This window comes from Eleutherodactylus coqui, chromosome 13 (genome assembly GCF_035609145.1).
Source record: "Eleutherodactylus coqui strain aEleCoq1 chromosome 13, aEleCoq1.hap1, whole genome shotgun sequence".
Taxonomy (NCBI): Eukaryota; Metazoa; Chordata; class Amphibia; order Anura; family Eleutherodactylidae; genus Eleutherodactylus; species Eleutherodactylus coqui.
Genome location: NC_089849.1, coordinates 58,192,981 through 58,206,638, shown reverse-complemented (window position 1 = coordinate 58,206,638; position 13,658 = coordinate 58,192,981). Strand labels below are relative to the sequence as shown.

Genomic DNA, 13,658 nt, shown 5'->3' with positions numbered 1-13,658 from the left:
ATAATACACTGACAATAAATACACCCATTGAAAGCAATGGGTTTTACACAATCCATATTTACGCTTGTGTGAATGAGGCCTTAATTTTACTTGCACTGGAGTATGATGCAGCTTAATAAATTAGGCACATCTCTGGCCTCCATGCTACAGTCAGTCCAATGTAGTTCAGCTATGAGCGGGTGTAGATTTCAGCTACTATTTATGTCAGTTTTTAGTACTGAATGTTATGATTCCTCCTGTTAAGCCCCCACGGTTTTCAGCAAACAGGCAAGCGCAGCATAAAAATTTGCAAATCTTTATGCACACTACGTATGCACCAAAATTTGTGATTTTCTTCTGCCACAATTCTGGGGCAAAACCAGTGATAAATAGCCCTTTAAGGCCTTAGTCACACGGGCTTTTTTTTGCACGATTTGCGCATCGCATGACGGATGCGCATGCGCAAATCGCGTGACCGGCGCCGAAAAATCGGCCGAAAAAACGCCCGAAAATCTGCTCCTAGCCGCGTTTCATTAGAAACGGGCCGGAGCTGTCCAGCGCATTGCATTCAATGGAGCCGGCAATACAGCCGTCTCCATTGAAAGCAATGCGCTGCGGGCGAGCCCGGGATGAATTGTCAGGAAGGGCTTAAATATATAAGCCCTTCCCTGCAATTCATCCTAAAATGTGTTAAAATAAAAAAAAATTGTATACTCACCTTTCCGCTGCAGCCGGAGTCCAGCCGCAGCCGCTGTCAGTTCTCCTGAACTGCTTCTCGGCACTATTCAGCCTGCGGGGCTTTAAAATCCCCGCCTGCTGAATGAGTTGCCTCTGATTGGTCACAGCCTGACCAATCAGAGGCAGGTTTCACTCACACACCCATTCATGAATTCATGAATGGGTGAGTGACTGCTGCCTCTCATTGGCTCAGCGGGACCAATCAGGGGCAGCTCCCGTTGAGCCAATGAGAGGCAGCAGTCACTCACCCATTCATGAATTCATGAATGGGTGTGTGAGTGAAACCTGCCTCTGATTGGTCAGGCTGTGACCAATCAGAGGCAGATCATTCAGCAGGCGGGGATTTTAAAGCCCCGCCGGCTGAATAGTGCCGAGAAGCAGTTCAGGAGAACTGACAGCGGCCGCGGTAGAACTCCGGCTGCAGCGGAAAGGTGAGTATACAATTTTTTTTTATTTTAACACATTTTAGGATGAATTGCAGGGAAGGGCTTATATATTTAAGCCCTTCCCGACAATTCATCCAGCGCTCGCCGGCAGCCCATTGCTTTCAATGGAGACGGTTGTATTGCCGTCTCCATTGAATTCAATGGGCAAACATCGTTCTTCTCTGCCACAGCTGTTACAGCTGTGGCAGAGAAGAATGATTTGTATTCTATATGTTCTCAATGGGGTCAGCGCTGCTGCCGCCGGCCCCATTGAGCGCATATACAGAAGAGAACAGGAATCGCAGATCGCACATAGGTGCGATCTGCGATTTCTGTTCTATAATTTATCGGACGAGTGCATAAAAAGCGCTCATGTGTCCGATACCATTGCAAAGCAATGGTTTTATAAAATCGCCGGACGCATGCGCATGCGCAAATCGCGGCTAAAAACGCCCGTCTGACTAAGGCCTCAGAGTTTGTCACTGCACGGCTGTGGTGGTGGCAACACAGAAGCAGGTCTGGGCTGATGTCACAATGTCAGCCTGGCCCATGTGACAGGTTAGCAAGAAGTAATATCTGTGTGTAGCCCCCATATTGCAGTGACATGTATGCATGAAATAAATATATATATATCCATCTAATGCCACAAAATGTACTTATCTATCTGCAGTTCTTACTACTATATACAATTGGGCACTGACAGACCTTGTGTGCATGTGTGGAGCTACTGGGAGGACCACAGCTGGAGGTTGTACAATTCTAACTGGATAGTGAAGATTGGTGAGCGTTTGGTAAGCATAAAGCCCCGACATATACCTCCTCCTCCTGTGAACATGTTTTTTAAGAAACAAAATCCCCTTGAATGTACGTCTTTAGTCAATTAATGAGTCTGTAACAATTCCTTACAGGATCGTGGACTTGATGAGGTGGAGAAATTAACAAGAAGACCTAAATCAAAACCAGAAATTCGTCTGAAACAAGTTCTTGAAGAATTTGTTGCCGGTTGCAGGTATATGATTTTTGTCTAAGTTACGTGAACTACATAGAAAGGGGTCCCCCATAGTGAAAAAACCTCACCTGCTTTCCGCTCGTCACCCACTGGTGATGTAATGTTTACAGGTTGCAGTCAGCCCACGATGTCCTATAAACGTGCTGCTGGAGCCAATGACAGCGCTCGGTGATAACTGCTGAGCTCTGTCATTGGCTGCAGCAGCCTGTTTATGAGACAGCTCAAGCTGGTTGCAGCCCGTATACATTACATCAGCGAGGAGATCTGTCTACACCGGCGGGAAAAGAGTGGGTAGCGGCGAGAGAGGAGTAGGAGCTGATTTGTTATTTTTACCATTGGGGACCCCTTTACTTGCAGTTTACATAACTCAGGCAACCTCTTTAACTTTTACTTCCGACTCAATAAAAACTAAATTTCATAGGGTCTATGAGCTCTATTGCTTTTGGCAATAATTGGTTAACATTCATATTACATTTTTTAATGAAATGCATAATTTTTAAAGTTAATTTTGTTTTCCACATGTTACTTGCAGGCAATTCTCTCTCAATTGTGGAAAGAGAACCATGGCTCGACCCAACAACCTAGATCGATGCAGGATGAAATCTCTTCCCCACAACATTGTAAGTCTCAGTTTCATCATATGCACACCATCCATATCAATAATTTCCAAATCCAGCATTATTAGAACAACCAGACTTCTGTCACATTAGGTACGACTAGTCTGAACAACTAGAGTTGACAAATTTCAGAACACAAAGCTAAACTGGTTGCAGGTTTTACAGATCTTATTGGACTGACTAATAATATTAGTACTGAGTATAATGAAATACAGAGGACCTCATGGACAAGTAAACTAGCACCAGCCAAACCAGATCGGTCCTTGAAGTGGAGCACCCACCCTGAAAAGGGTGACCTACTACGTGAGAGAAATCGGAAATAAGTTCAAGACTAAATGGGGGCTACTATACTAACCACTAACCTTAAAGACTAAATAGACCCGAAGTACTAACCTGACTGAAACACTACTTCTGGACACTAAAGTAACCATGAACAGTACTACAGGAAACTCCAGCACAGCTCGTGGCCAGAGCACAAACAGTATAACCAGCGCCCTTAAAACCAAAGGGACAGCTTATTTACTTTACAATTGCCACTGATAGGCTGACTCCGTTAATAGACAACCCAGGCGGCCTATTAGCACTGGTACCAGAGGGAGATGTTACTTCCTCAGTGTCCAATGCTGAAAGACAGCACTCATGCTTCACATGTGAGAACCCAGGTGTCACGCCACTATTGGCACTGACCAGAGGTTGATGGATGAAGGCTCCTTCAGTGTGGCGAAGGCTGCCAACACAACGTGAATAAACTTTGTAACAGAAACAAACGTCATGTAGATATTCATATCTGGTCTGATTATTCTAAACCTATTGGATTTGGAAATTACGGATATGGATGGAGTGCATATGATGGTGTATACCTTTCTATAAAAACCATCCCTTTTTGCAAAAGAAAAGTTAGAAGCGTGCTGTGGCTTTTTCTATAGTTATATGTCGGGGATGAATAATCCTACAATTAAGCACCTCATGAGCACAGTTTCATTGTGTTGCGTCAGGCTCCATTTCAGGCATAAAAAAGATTTCAACCTCTCTAAAAAAAAAATAGTCAGTCAAAGAAAAGTCAACAGCTAAACTAAAAAGGAAACAAAAAATAGGACAGAAAGAAAGCAACTTCTTATCATTAGAGATGAGCGAGCGTACTCGCTAAGGCAAACTACTCGAGCGAGTAGTGCCTTATGCGAGTACCTGCCCGCTCGTCTCAAAAGAGTCGGGGGGCGGCAGGGGGCGGGGAGAGCGGAGAGGAACGGGGGGGGGGGGGGGGGGGGGAGATCTCTCTTTCACCCTCTCCTTCCCCCCGCTCCCCCCTGCTCACCGCCGCAACTCACCGCTCTCCCTCGCCGGCACCCGAATCTTTAGAGACGAGCGGGCAGGTACTCGCAGAAGGCACTACTCGCTCGAGTAGTTTGCCTTAGCGACTACGCTCGCTCATCTCTACTTATCATCACATGCAATCTATACAATATTTTAAGAGCGGCGCTGCTAACTAAACTCGATTTTTCACATTTCTTTGTTAAAGAATGATTATTCTTTTTAAAAGCATGTCAATCTCAACAAAATTAATTGGCAACAAGAGTTTCAACACATTAATAAGCAGTTAAGTGCAGTGTGTGAAGGATCTGAGTGTGGGTCAATAGAACTGCGGGGGTCCGAATGCTAATGCCATGATACAGACAATAAAATGTACTTGTAGAAAACCAGCCCTACTCCGTATATGTACTGTATGTGTGTGTGAATATATTCTTTAACAGTCTGAGAGACTAATGTACAGTAAATCAAGCCACTTCATTTACCTCATAGAAATGTTAAATTTTTGGCATAGTCCTAGTCTTTTTTTTCTTTTTAAGTGGACAACTTATATAAAGGAAATTACACTATCCTACGGAAAGTAATTGGACACCTGAGCAAGAATCAAAAGTAGTACTGATTAACATATGTTAATACGTAGTAGGGCCTGATTTGGCCCTAATGACATCAGATACTCTCCATGGCATTCTTTCTACTAACTTCTGATACACTTCAGCTGGCATTTCCCTCCATTCATCCTGCAAATGTCTGGCGAGTTCAAAAAACACGGATGATGTTCATATTCCCTGACCTGGAAGTATTGCTGACTACCCACAGAGTATTGCCACATTGTTAGAAGCGCATTATTGTCTAAAATGTCAAGGTACACCTCCATGTTCAAGGTTCTTGATACTACAACCAAGAGACTGAGACCATGCCACATAAAACATCCCTAGATCATAACGGACCTTTACTGTACTTAAAGGGGTTGTCTCGAGGCAACAGTGATTTTTTTTTTCCCAGACCCCCTTCTTAAGCATACATTACTATGCACCAGTGTAAATGGCTTTTAAAGCAGGTTTCTACTCACAGTTCTTGTGCTTCATCAACTTATAAAACGTTTCCAAAAGATGGCCGCCGATTCTTTTTCCAAGGATGCACTGCGGTTTTCTCCCATGGTGCACCGCGGGTCTTCTCCCATGGTGCACCATGGGCTCTGTGCATTCCATTGCCGATTCCAGCCTCCTGATTGGCTGGAATCGGCACACGTGGTGGGGGCGGAGCTACGTGATGACGCGTAGAAGGGGGCGGAGCCAAAACACCGCTCGTGCCCGGACGAACCAGAAGAAGACGACCCTTCTGCGCAAGCGCATCTAAAAAAGCGAGCAGACAGCGAAATTAGACGGAGCCATGGAGATGAGGACGCTAGCAACAGAGCAGGTAAGTGAATAACTTCTGTATGGCTCATATTTAATGCACGATGTATATTACAAAGTGCATTAATATGGCCATACAGAAGTGTATAACCCCCCTTGCTTTCGCGAGACAACCCCTTTAACTGTTGGCACAACACACTCAGGCAAAAGGTGTTCTCCAAGCATCCTCTGCACCCAGGTACCTCCATCTGATGTGAAGATGGAGAAGCATGATTCGTCACTGCATGTAACGTTCTTCCATTGCTCAACTGTAAATGACAACGCTCGTTGCACCACTGTAGATGGGCAGATGCCTTGCTTTTCGTGATGGACTGCTTGTGCGCAGCAGGATAATCTATGTATGCAATACAGTTCCCTATGGCTGACACAAACTATGGCTTACACCTCCGAGGATCTACATCTTTTGTAGCATGTTTTAGGTCACGCGACATACTATTAGTCACGATCCAATCTACTGATAGGGGTGTCCAAATACTTTTGGTAGGACAGAGTATTAACATATAGATGTTATTTATTAAGCAATTTTTTTGTTCTTATGCTTAGAGTTAAAAATCTATGGTTAAATTATTGTACATTCGGGGTTTATAAAACTGCAAATTAGTAAATGAACTTAGAATCAAAACTAAGAACCTGCTCTATAAACACTTTACATAGGTGTTATGTATTATTTTGCATTAGTGATGTCACAGTGTTGCCTTTTTTGCATCATCTGGATGTTACCCCCACACCTTTAACTGATGGGCTGCTGCCTCTAATCATTGTCTTTTTAGATTCTCTATGCAAAACAAGCACTAAGAGCCAGCCGGAGACTGACTAAGTACAACGTGAAGGAGAAGATTAATGATGGCAGGAAAATTCTAGCAAAAGTTCGCTTTTTGACTAAAGAGGTAGATTTACGCTTTAAGTAGTGGGAATGTGTCCTAACTTTGAACCACTTGCTTACATTGAAACATTATTGTAGACTGAACTTATGAGTGATGTGTGAGCTGTCAGTGTTGTCCATGAGAGTTTGTTTAGAGATTTGCATCCTTATGGCTCATATTGATTTTACACGGCAGTGTAATATTTGTCCAGCAGTATAATCAATCCTTAAAGTGACTCTCACGGCCTGGGAAACAAAGATGGCTGCAGCAGCTTCTCTGGATACACACTGTGCCTTAACCCTTTCCAATCCACTGTCTGACCTCTGAAGACATTATGGTTTAAGGCTGTACAGCTCCGATGTTGGAAGACGTCCGTTGGGGTTCTCTTACTGTATATTGCCAGCCTCTCTGCTGTCGGAGCCTATCCAACGTGTCACCTTATGCAGTACTGGCTTTAGCCAGCAGAAAGGCCGTTATATAATGGCAGAAAAAGAGTAAACCCCCTAGGAAAACCAGGATACAAATTGGATTGGAAAGGGTTAAGTATTAGAGATGAGCGAGCACCAAAATGCTCGGGTGCTCGTTACTTGGGATAAACTTTTCGCGATGCTCGAGGGTTCGTTTCGAGTAACGAACCCCATTGAAGTCAATGGGCGACCAGAGCATTTTTGTATTTCGCCGATGCTCGCTAAGGTTTCCTTGTGTGAAAATCTGGGCAATTCAAGAAAGTGATGGGAACGACACAGCAACGGATAGGGCAGGTGAGGGGCTACATGTTGGGCTGCATCTCAAGTTCACAGGTCCCACTATTAAGCCACAATAGCGGCAAGAGTGGGCCCCCCCCTCCCAAAAACTTTTACTTCTGTAAAGCCCTCATTAGCAATGCATACCTTAGCTAAGCACCACACTACCTCCAACAAAGCACAATCACTGCCTGCATGACACTCCGCTGCCACTTCTCCTGGGTTACATGCTGACCAACCGCCCCCCCTCCCCCCCACAGCGCACACCAAACTGTCCCTGCCCAGCCTTCAGCTGCCCTCATGCCACACCACCCTCATGTCTATTTAGAAGTGCGTCTGCCATGAGGAGGAACCGCAGGCACACACTGCAGAGGTTGGCACGGCTAGGCAGCGACCCTCTTTAAAAGGGGCGGGGCGATAGCCCACAATGCTGTACAGAAGCAATGAGAAATAGAATCCTGTGCCACCGCCATCAGGAGCTGCACACGTGGGCATAGCAATGGGGAACCTATGTGCCACACACTATTCATTATGTCAAGGTGTCTCTGCATACCCCAGTCAGACCGGGCTTTTTAATTCATAGACACAGGCAGGTACAACTCCCTATTGTGAAGTCCCTGTCGACCGACAGCATGGGTGGCTCCCTGGAACCCACCGGCGATACACAAAAATATCCCATTGCATTGCCCAACACAGCTGAGGTAGTAATGTCGTGCTTAAAGGGGTTGTCCCGCGGCAGCAAGTGGGTCTATACACTTCTGTATGGCCATATTAATGCACTTTGTAATGTACATTGTGCATTAATTATGAGCCATACAGAAGTTATAAGAAGTTTTTCACTTACCTGCTCCGTTGCTAGCGTCCTCGTTCCCATGGAGCCGACTAATTTTCGCCGTCTAATGGCCAAATTAGCCGCGCTTGCGCAGTCCGGGTCTTCTTCTGTTCTCAATGGGGCTCCGTGTAGCTCCGTGTAGCTCCGCCCCGTCATGTGCCGATTCCAGCCAATCAGGAGGCTGGAATCGGCAATGGACCGCACAGAAGCCCTGCGGTCCACGGAGAGAGAAGATCCCGGCGGCCATCTTCAGCAGGTAAGTAAGAAGTCACCGGAGCGCGGGGATTCAGGTAAGCACTCTCCGGTGTTCTTTTTTAACCCCTGCATCGGGGTTGTCTCGCGCTGAACGGGGGGGGGGGGGGGGGGGGGGGTTGAAAAAAAAACAAACCCGTTTCAGCGCGGGACAACCCCTTTAATGCAGGTGGGCTTCGGCCCACACTGCATGCCCCAGTCAGACTGGGGTTCTTTACAAGTGGACACATGTAGGTTAAACTCTGTGTGCACCTACAGCATGGGTGGCTCCCTGGAACCCACCGGCGATACACAAAAATATCCCATTGCATTGCCCAACACAGCTGAGGTAGTAATGTTGTACTTAATGCAGGTGGGCTTCGACCCACACTGCATGCCCCAGTCTGACTGGGGTTCTTTACAAGTGGAAACAGATGCATTTATAATTCCCTGTGGACCCACAGCATGGGTGGGTGCCAGGAAGCCACCGGCGGTACATAAAAATATCCCTTTGCATTGCCCAACACAGCTGAGGTAGTAATGTCGTGCTTAATACAGGTGGGCTTCGGCCCACACTGCATGCCCCAGTCTGACTGGTAATATGTACCTTAACAGTAACCTCGTTGGTGGTAATGTGGTGGTGACTGCGGACCTGGTAGCGCGGTTTAATGTAGTTGGTTTTCGGAATGTGGCCACTGGCCAGGATTAAGTGGGATGTGGCGGGGGATGATTTGGAGGCACTACGTGTGCTCTCCACGTGTCCGTGGTTATATGCACCTTAACAGTAACAGCGTTGGTGGGAAATGGCCTCGCCGCCATCATGTCTTTGGGAAGCCTCTGTTTCCACACCCCAGAGACATACCATTAGCAGCGGTATAGGCAGAGCCCAGAATTAGTAACATTTCAGCCGTAGCATTAGCGACAGGCCCCACTAACATATCACTAGCAGCATTATAGGGGGAGCACAGTCTTAGTTCCATTTCAGTAATAGTAGCAGCCTACACAGGCCCCAGTAACAATTCCGAAGCAGCAGTATAGTGGGAGCGCAGTCTTCGTTCCATTTCAGTAATAGTAGCAGCCTACACAGGCCCCAGGAACAATTCCGAAGAAGCAGTATAGGAGGAGCACAGTCTTAGTTCCATTTAAGTCATTGTAGCAGCCTACACAGGCCCCAGGAACAATTCCGAAGCAGCAGTATAGTGGGAGCGCAGTCTTAGTTCCATTTCAGTAGCTGCAGTATAGCCAAGGCCCAAGTTACATTTATGTAGCTAAAGTGTAGGCCAACCCCACACACACTTCTGTACCATGAGTGCAGGCGAAGAACATAGAAATTGCTATGATTACACTGTAGGTGAGGGCCCCAAAACACATTGGTGTACCAACAGTACTAATGTACCTCAGTAAAAATTGGCCATGCCCAACCAAGATGGCAGGTGAAACCCATTAATCGCTTTGGTTAATGTGGCTTAAGTGGTGACTAGGCCTGGAGGCAGCCCAGTTTAACGAAAAATTGGTTCAAGTTAAAGTTTCAACGCTTTTAAGAGCATTGAAACATATAAAAATTGTTTAGAAAAATTAGATGAGTGAGCCTTGTGGCCCTAAGAAAAATTGCCCGTTCAGCGTGATTACGTGAGGTTTCAGGAGGAGGAGCAGGAGGAGGAATATTAGACACAGATTGATGAAGCAGAAATGTCCCCGTTTTGGATGGTGAGAGAGAACGTAGCTTCCATCCGCGGCTGCAGCCTACGTATTGCTTACGTATCGCTGCTGTCCGCTGGTGGAGAAGAGAAGTCTGGGGAAATCCAGGCTTTGTTCATCTTGATGAGTGTTAGCCTGTCGGCACTGTCGGTTGACAGGCGGGTACGCTTATCTGTGATGATTCCCCCAGCCGCACTAAACACCCTTTCCGACAAGACGCTAGCCGCAGGACAAGCAAGCACCTCCAGGGCATACAGCGCTAGTTCAGGCCACGTGTCCAGCTTCGACACCCAGTAGTTGTAGGTGGCAGAGGCTTCACGGAGGACGGTCGTGCGATCAGCTACGTACTCCCTCACCATCCTTTTACAGTGCTCCCGCCGACTCAGCCTTGACTGGGGAGCGGTGACACAGTCTTGCTGGGGAGCCATAAAGCTGGCCAGGCCCTTAAAGACTGTTGCACTGCCTGGGCTGTACATGCTGCTCGATCTACGCACCTCCCCTGGTACCTGGCCCTCGGAACTGCGCCTTCTGCCACTAGCGCTGTCGGATGGGAATTTTACCATCAGCTTGTCCGCCAGGGTCCTGTGGTATAGCAACACTCTCGAACCCCTTTCCTCTTCGGGAATGAGAGTGGGAAGGTTCTCCTTATAGCGTGGGTCGAGCAGTGTGTACACCCAGTAATCCGTAGTGGCCAGAATGCGTGTAACGCGAGGGTCACGAGAAAGGCATCCTAACATGAAGTCAGCCATGTGTGCCAGGGTACCTGTACGCAACACATGGCTGTCCGCACTAGGAAGATCACTTTCAGGATCCTCCTCCTCCTCCTCCTCCTCAGGCCATACACGCTGAAATGATGACAGGCAAGCAGCATGGGTACCGTCAGCAGTGGGCCAAGTTGTCTCTTCCCCCTCCTCCTCATCCTCCTCATGCTCCTCCTCCTCCTCCTGAACGCGCTGAGATATAGACAGGAGGGTGCTCTGACTATCCAGCGACATACTGTCTTCCCCCGGCTCTGTTTCCGAGCGCAAAGCGGCTGCCTTTATGGTTTGCACGGAACTTCTCAAGATGCATAGCAGAGGAATGGTGACACTAATGATTGCAGCATCGCCGCTCACCACCTGGGTAGACTGCTCAAAGTTTCGAAGGACCTGGCAGATGTCTGCCAACCAGGCCCACTCTTCTGAAAAGAATTGAGGAGGCTGACTCCCACTGCGCCGCCCATGTTGGAGTTGGTATTCCACTATAGCTCTACGCTGCTCATAGAGCCTAGCCAACATGTGGAGCGTAGAGTTCCACCGTGTGGGCACGTCGCACAGCAGTCGGTGCACTGGCAGATTAAACCGATGTTGCAGGGTGCGCAGGGTGGCAGCGTCCGTGTGGGACTTGCGGAAATGTGCGCAGAGCCGGCGCACCTTTACGAGCAGGTCTGACAAGCGTGGGTAGCTTTTCAGAAAGCGCTGAACCACCAAATTAAAGACGTGGGCCAGGCATGGCACGTGCGTGAGGCTGCCGAGCTGCAGAGCCGCCACCAGGTTACGGCCGTTGTCACACACGACCATGCCCGGTTGGAGGCTCAGCGGCGCAAGCCAACGGTCGGTCTGCTCTGTCAGACCCTGCAGCAGTTCGTGGGCCGTGTGCCTCCTATCTCCTAAGCTGAGTAGTTTCAGCACGGCCTGCTGACGCTTGCCCACCGCTGTGCTGCCACGCCGCGCGACACCGACTGCTGGCGACGTCCTGCTGCTGCTGACACATCTAGATTGCGAGACAGAGGTTGAGGAGGAGGAGGGTGCTTTAGTGGAGGAAGCATACACCGCCGAACATACCACCACCGAGCTGGGGCCCGCAATTCTGGGGGTGGGTAGGACGTGAGCGGTCCCAGGCTCTGACTCTGTCCCAGCCTCCACTAAATTCACCCAATGTGCCATCAGGGAGATGTAGTGGCCCTGCCCGCCTGTGCTTGTCCACGTGTCCGTAGTTAAGTGGACCTTGCCACTAACCGCATTGGTGAGGGCGCGTACAATGTTGCGGGAGACGTGGTCGTGCAGGGCTGGGACGTCACATCGGGAAAAGTAGTGGCGACTGGGAACTGAGTATCGCGGGGCCGCCGCCATCATAGCTTTGAAAGCCTCCGTTTCCACAACCCTATACGGCAGCATTTCAAGTCTGATAAATTTGGCTATGTGGACGGTTAACGATTGAGCGTGCGGGTGCGTGGCGGCGTACTTGCGCTTGCGCTCCAACACTTGCGCTAGCGACGGCTGGACTGTGCGGTGCGAGACATTGGTGGATGGGGCCGAGGACAGCGGAGGTGAGGGTGTGGGTGTACGCCATGAGACGGTAGTGCCTGTGTCCTGAGAGGGGGGTTGGATCTCAGTGGCAGGTTGGGGCACAGGGGGAGAGGCAGCGGTGCAAACCGGAGGTGGTGAACGGCCTTCGTCCCACCTTGTGGGGTGCTTGGCCATCATATGTCTGCGCATGCTGGTGGTGGTGAGGCTGTTGGTGGTGGCTCCCCGGCTGATCTTGGCGCGACAAAGGTTGCACACCACTGTTCGTCGGTCATCAGGCGTCTCGGTGAAAAACTGCCAGACCTTAGAGCACCTCGGCCTCTGCAGGGTGGCATGGCGCGAGGGTGTGCTTTGGGAAACAGTTGGTGGATTATTTGGTCTTGCCCTGCCTCTACCCCTGGACACCGCACTGCCTCTTGCAACCTGCCCTGCTGCTGCCCGTGCCTCCCCCTCTGAAGACCTGTCCTGTGTAGGCGTTGCACACCAGGTGGGGTCAGTCACCTCATCGTCCTGCTGCTCTTCCTCCGAATCCTCTGTGCGCTCCTCCCTCGGACTTACTGCCCTTACTACTACCTCACCGATAGACAACTGTGTCTCATCGTCATCGTCCTCCTCACCCACTGAAAGGTCTTGAGACAGTTGCCGGAAGTCCCCAGCCTCATCCCCCGGACCCCGGGAACTTTCCAATGGTTGTGCATCAGTGACGATAAACTCATCTGGTGGGAGAGGAACCACTGCTGCCCAATCTGAGCAGGGGCCCGAGAACAATTCCTGGGAGTCTTCCCGCTCCTGAGCATGTGTCATTGTAGTGGAGTGAGGAGGCTGGGAGGAAGGAGGAGCAGCAGACAGAGGATTCGGATTTGCAGCAGTGGACGGCGCAGAACTGTGGCTGGATGATAGCTTGCTCGAAGCACTTTCTGCCATCCAGGACAGGACCTGCTCACACTGCTCATTTTCTAATAAAGGTCTCCCGCGTGGACCCATTAATTGGGCGATGAATGTGGGGACGCCAGAAATGTGCCTCTCTCCTAATCGCGCAGCAGTCGGGTGCGACACACCTGGATCAGGAGCTCGGCCTGTGCCCACACCCTCACTTGGCCCTCCGCGTCCTCGGCCGCGTCCACGTCCTCTAGGCCTACCCCTACCCCTCAGCATGCTGTATTACCAGTGATTTGATTTCACATGCAGGAAATAAATTGGCGCAAGCCTGCAGGCCAATATAATTTTTTAACTTTTTTTTAAAAAGGAAAGGCCCACTGCCTCTAGTGAATGAATAATAAGTTTAATAACTGTGTTGCGGCCCTGCAAAAGTGTCACAGAACTTTACTGTTGCAGAGTTATTAACTGTGGCAGAGCAGGTATTTCCCAGGCAGGAAAGAAATTGGCGCAAGGCTGCACTCAACCGTAGCTGGTTGCGTCTGATTTTTTGACGTTCTCCACGCAGCACACACGTACACAGAGCCCTTAGGACTGACAGAGGCAGGGCAAATATACTTTTTTCCCTTTTGTTTAAAAGGA

General features: G+C 49.0%; 1 protein-coding gene across 1 annotated transcript in view; it reads left to right on the top strand.

The window, feature by feature from the left end:
• LOC136588664 (fer-1-like protein 4) overlaps window positions 1–13,658 on the top strand; it is a 123,755-nt gene that overhangs the window by 56,771 nt on the left and 53,326 nt on the right. Inside the window, exons 18-21 of the mRNA XM_066588059.1 lie at window positions 1,813–1,933; window positions 2,051–2,151; window positions 2,684–2,771; window positions 6,259–6,375. Of these exons, the coding sequence (XP_066444156.1) occupies window positions 1,813–1,933; window positions 2,051–2,151; window positions 2,684–2,771; window positions 6,259–6,375 (427 nt within the window). The remainder of the gene's footprint in view (window positions 1–1,812; window positions 1,934–2,050; window positions 2,152–2,683; window positions 2,772–6,258; window positions 6,376–13,658) is intronic.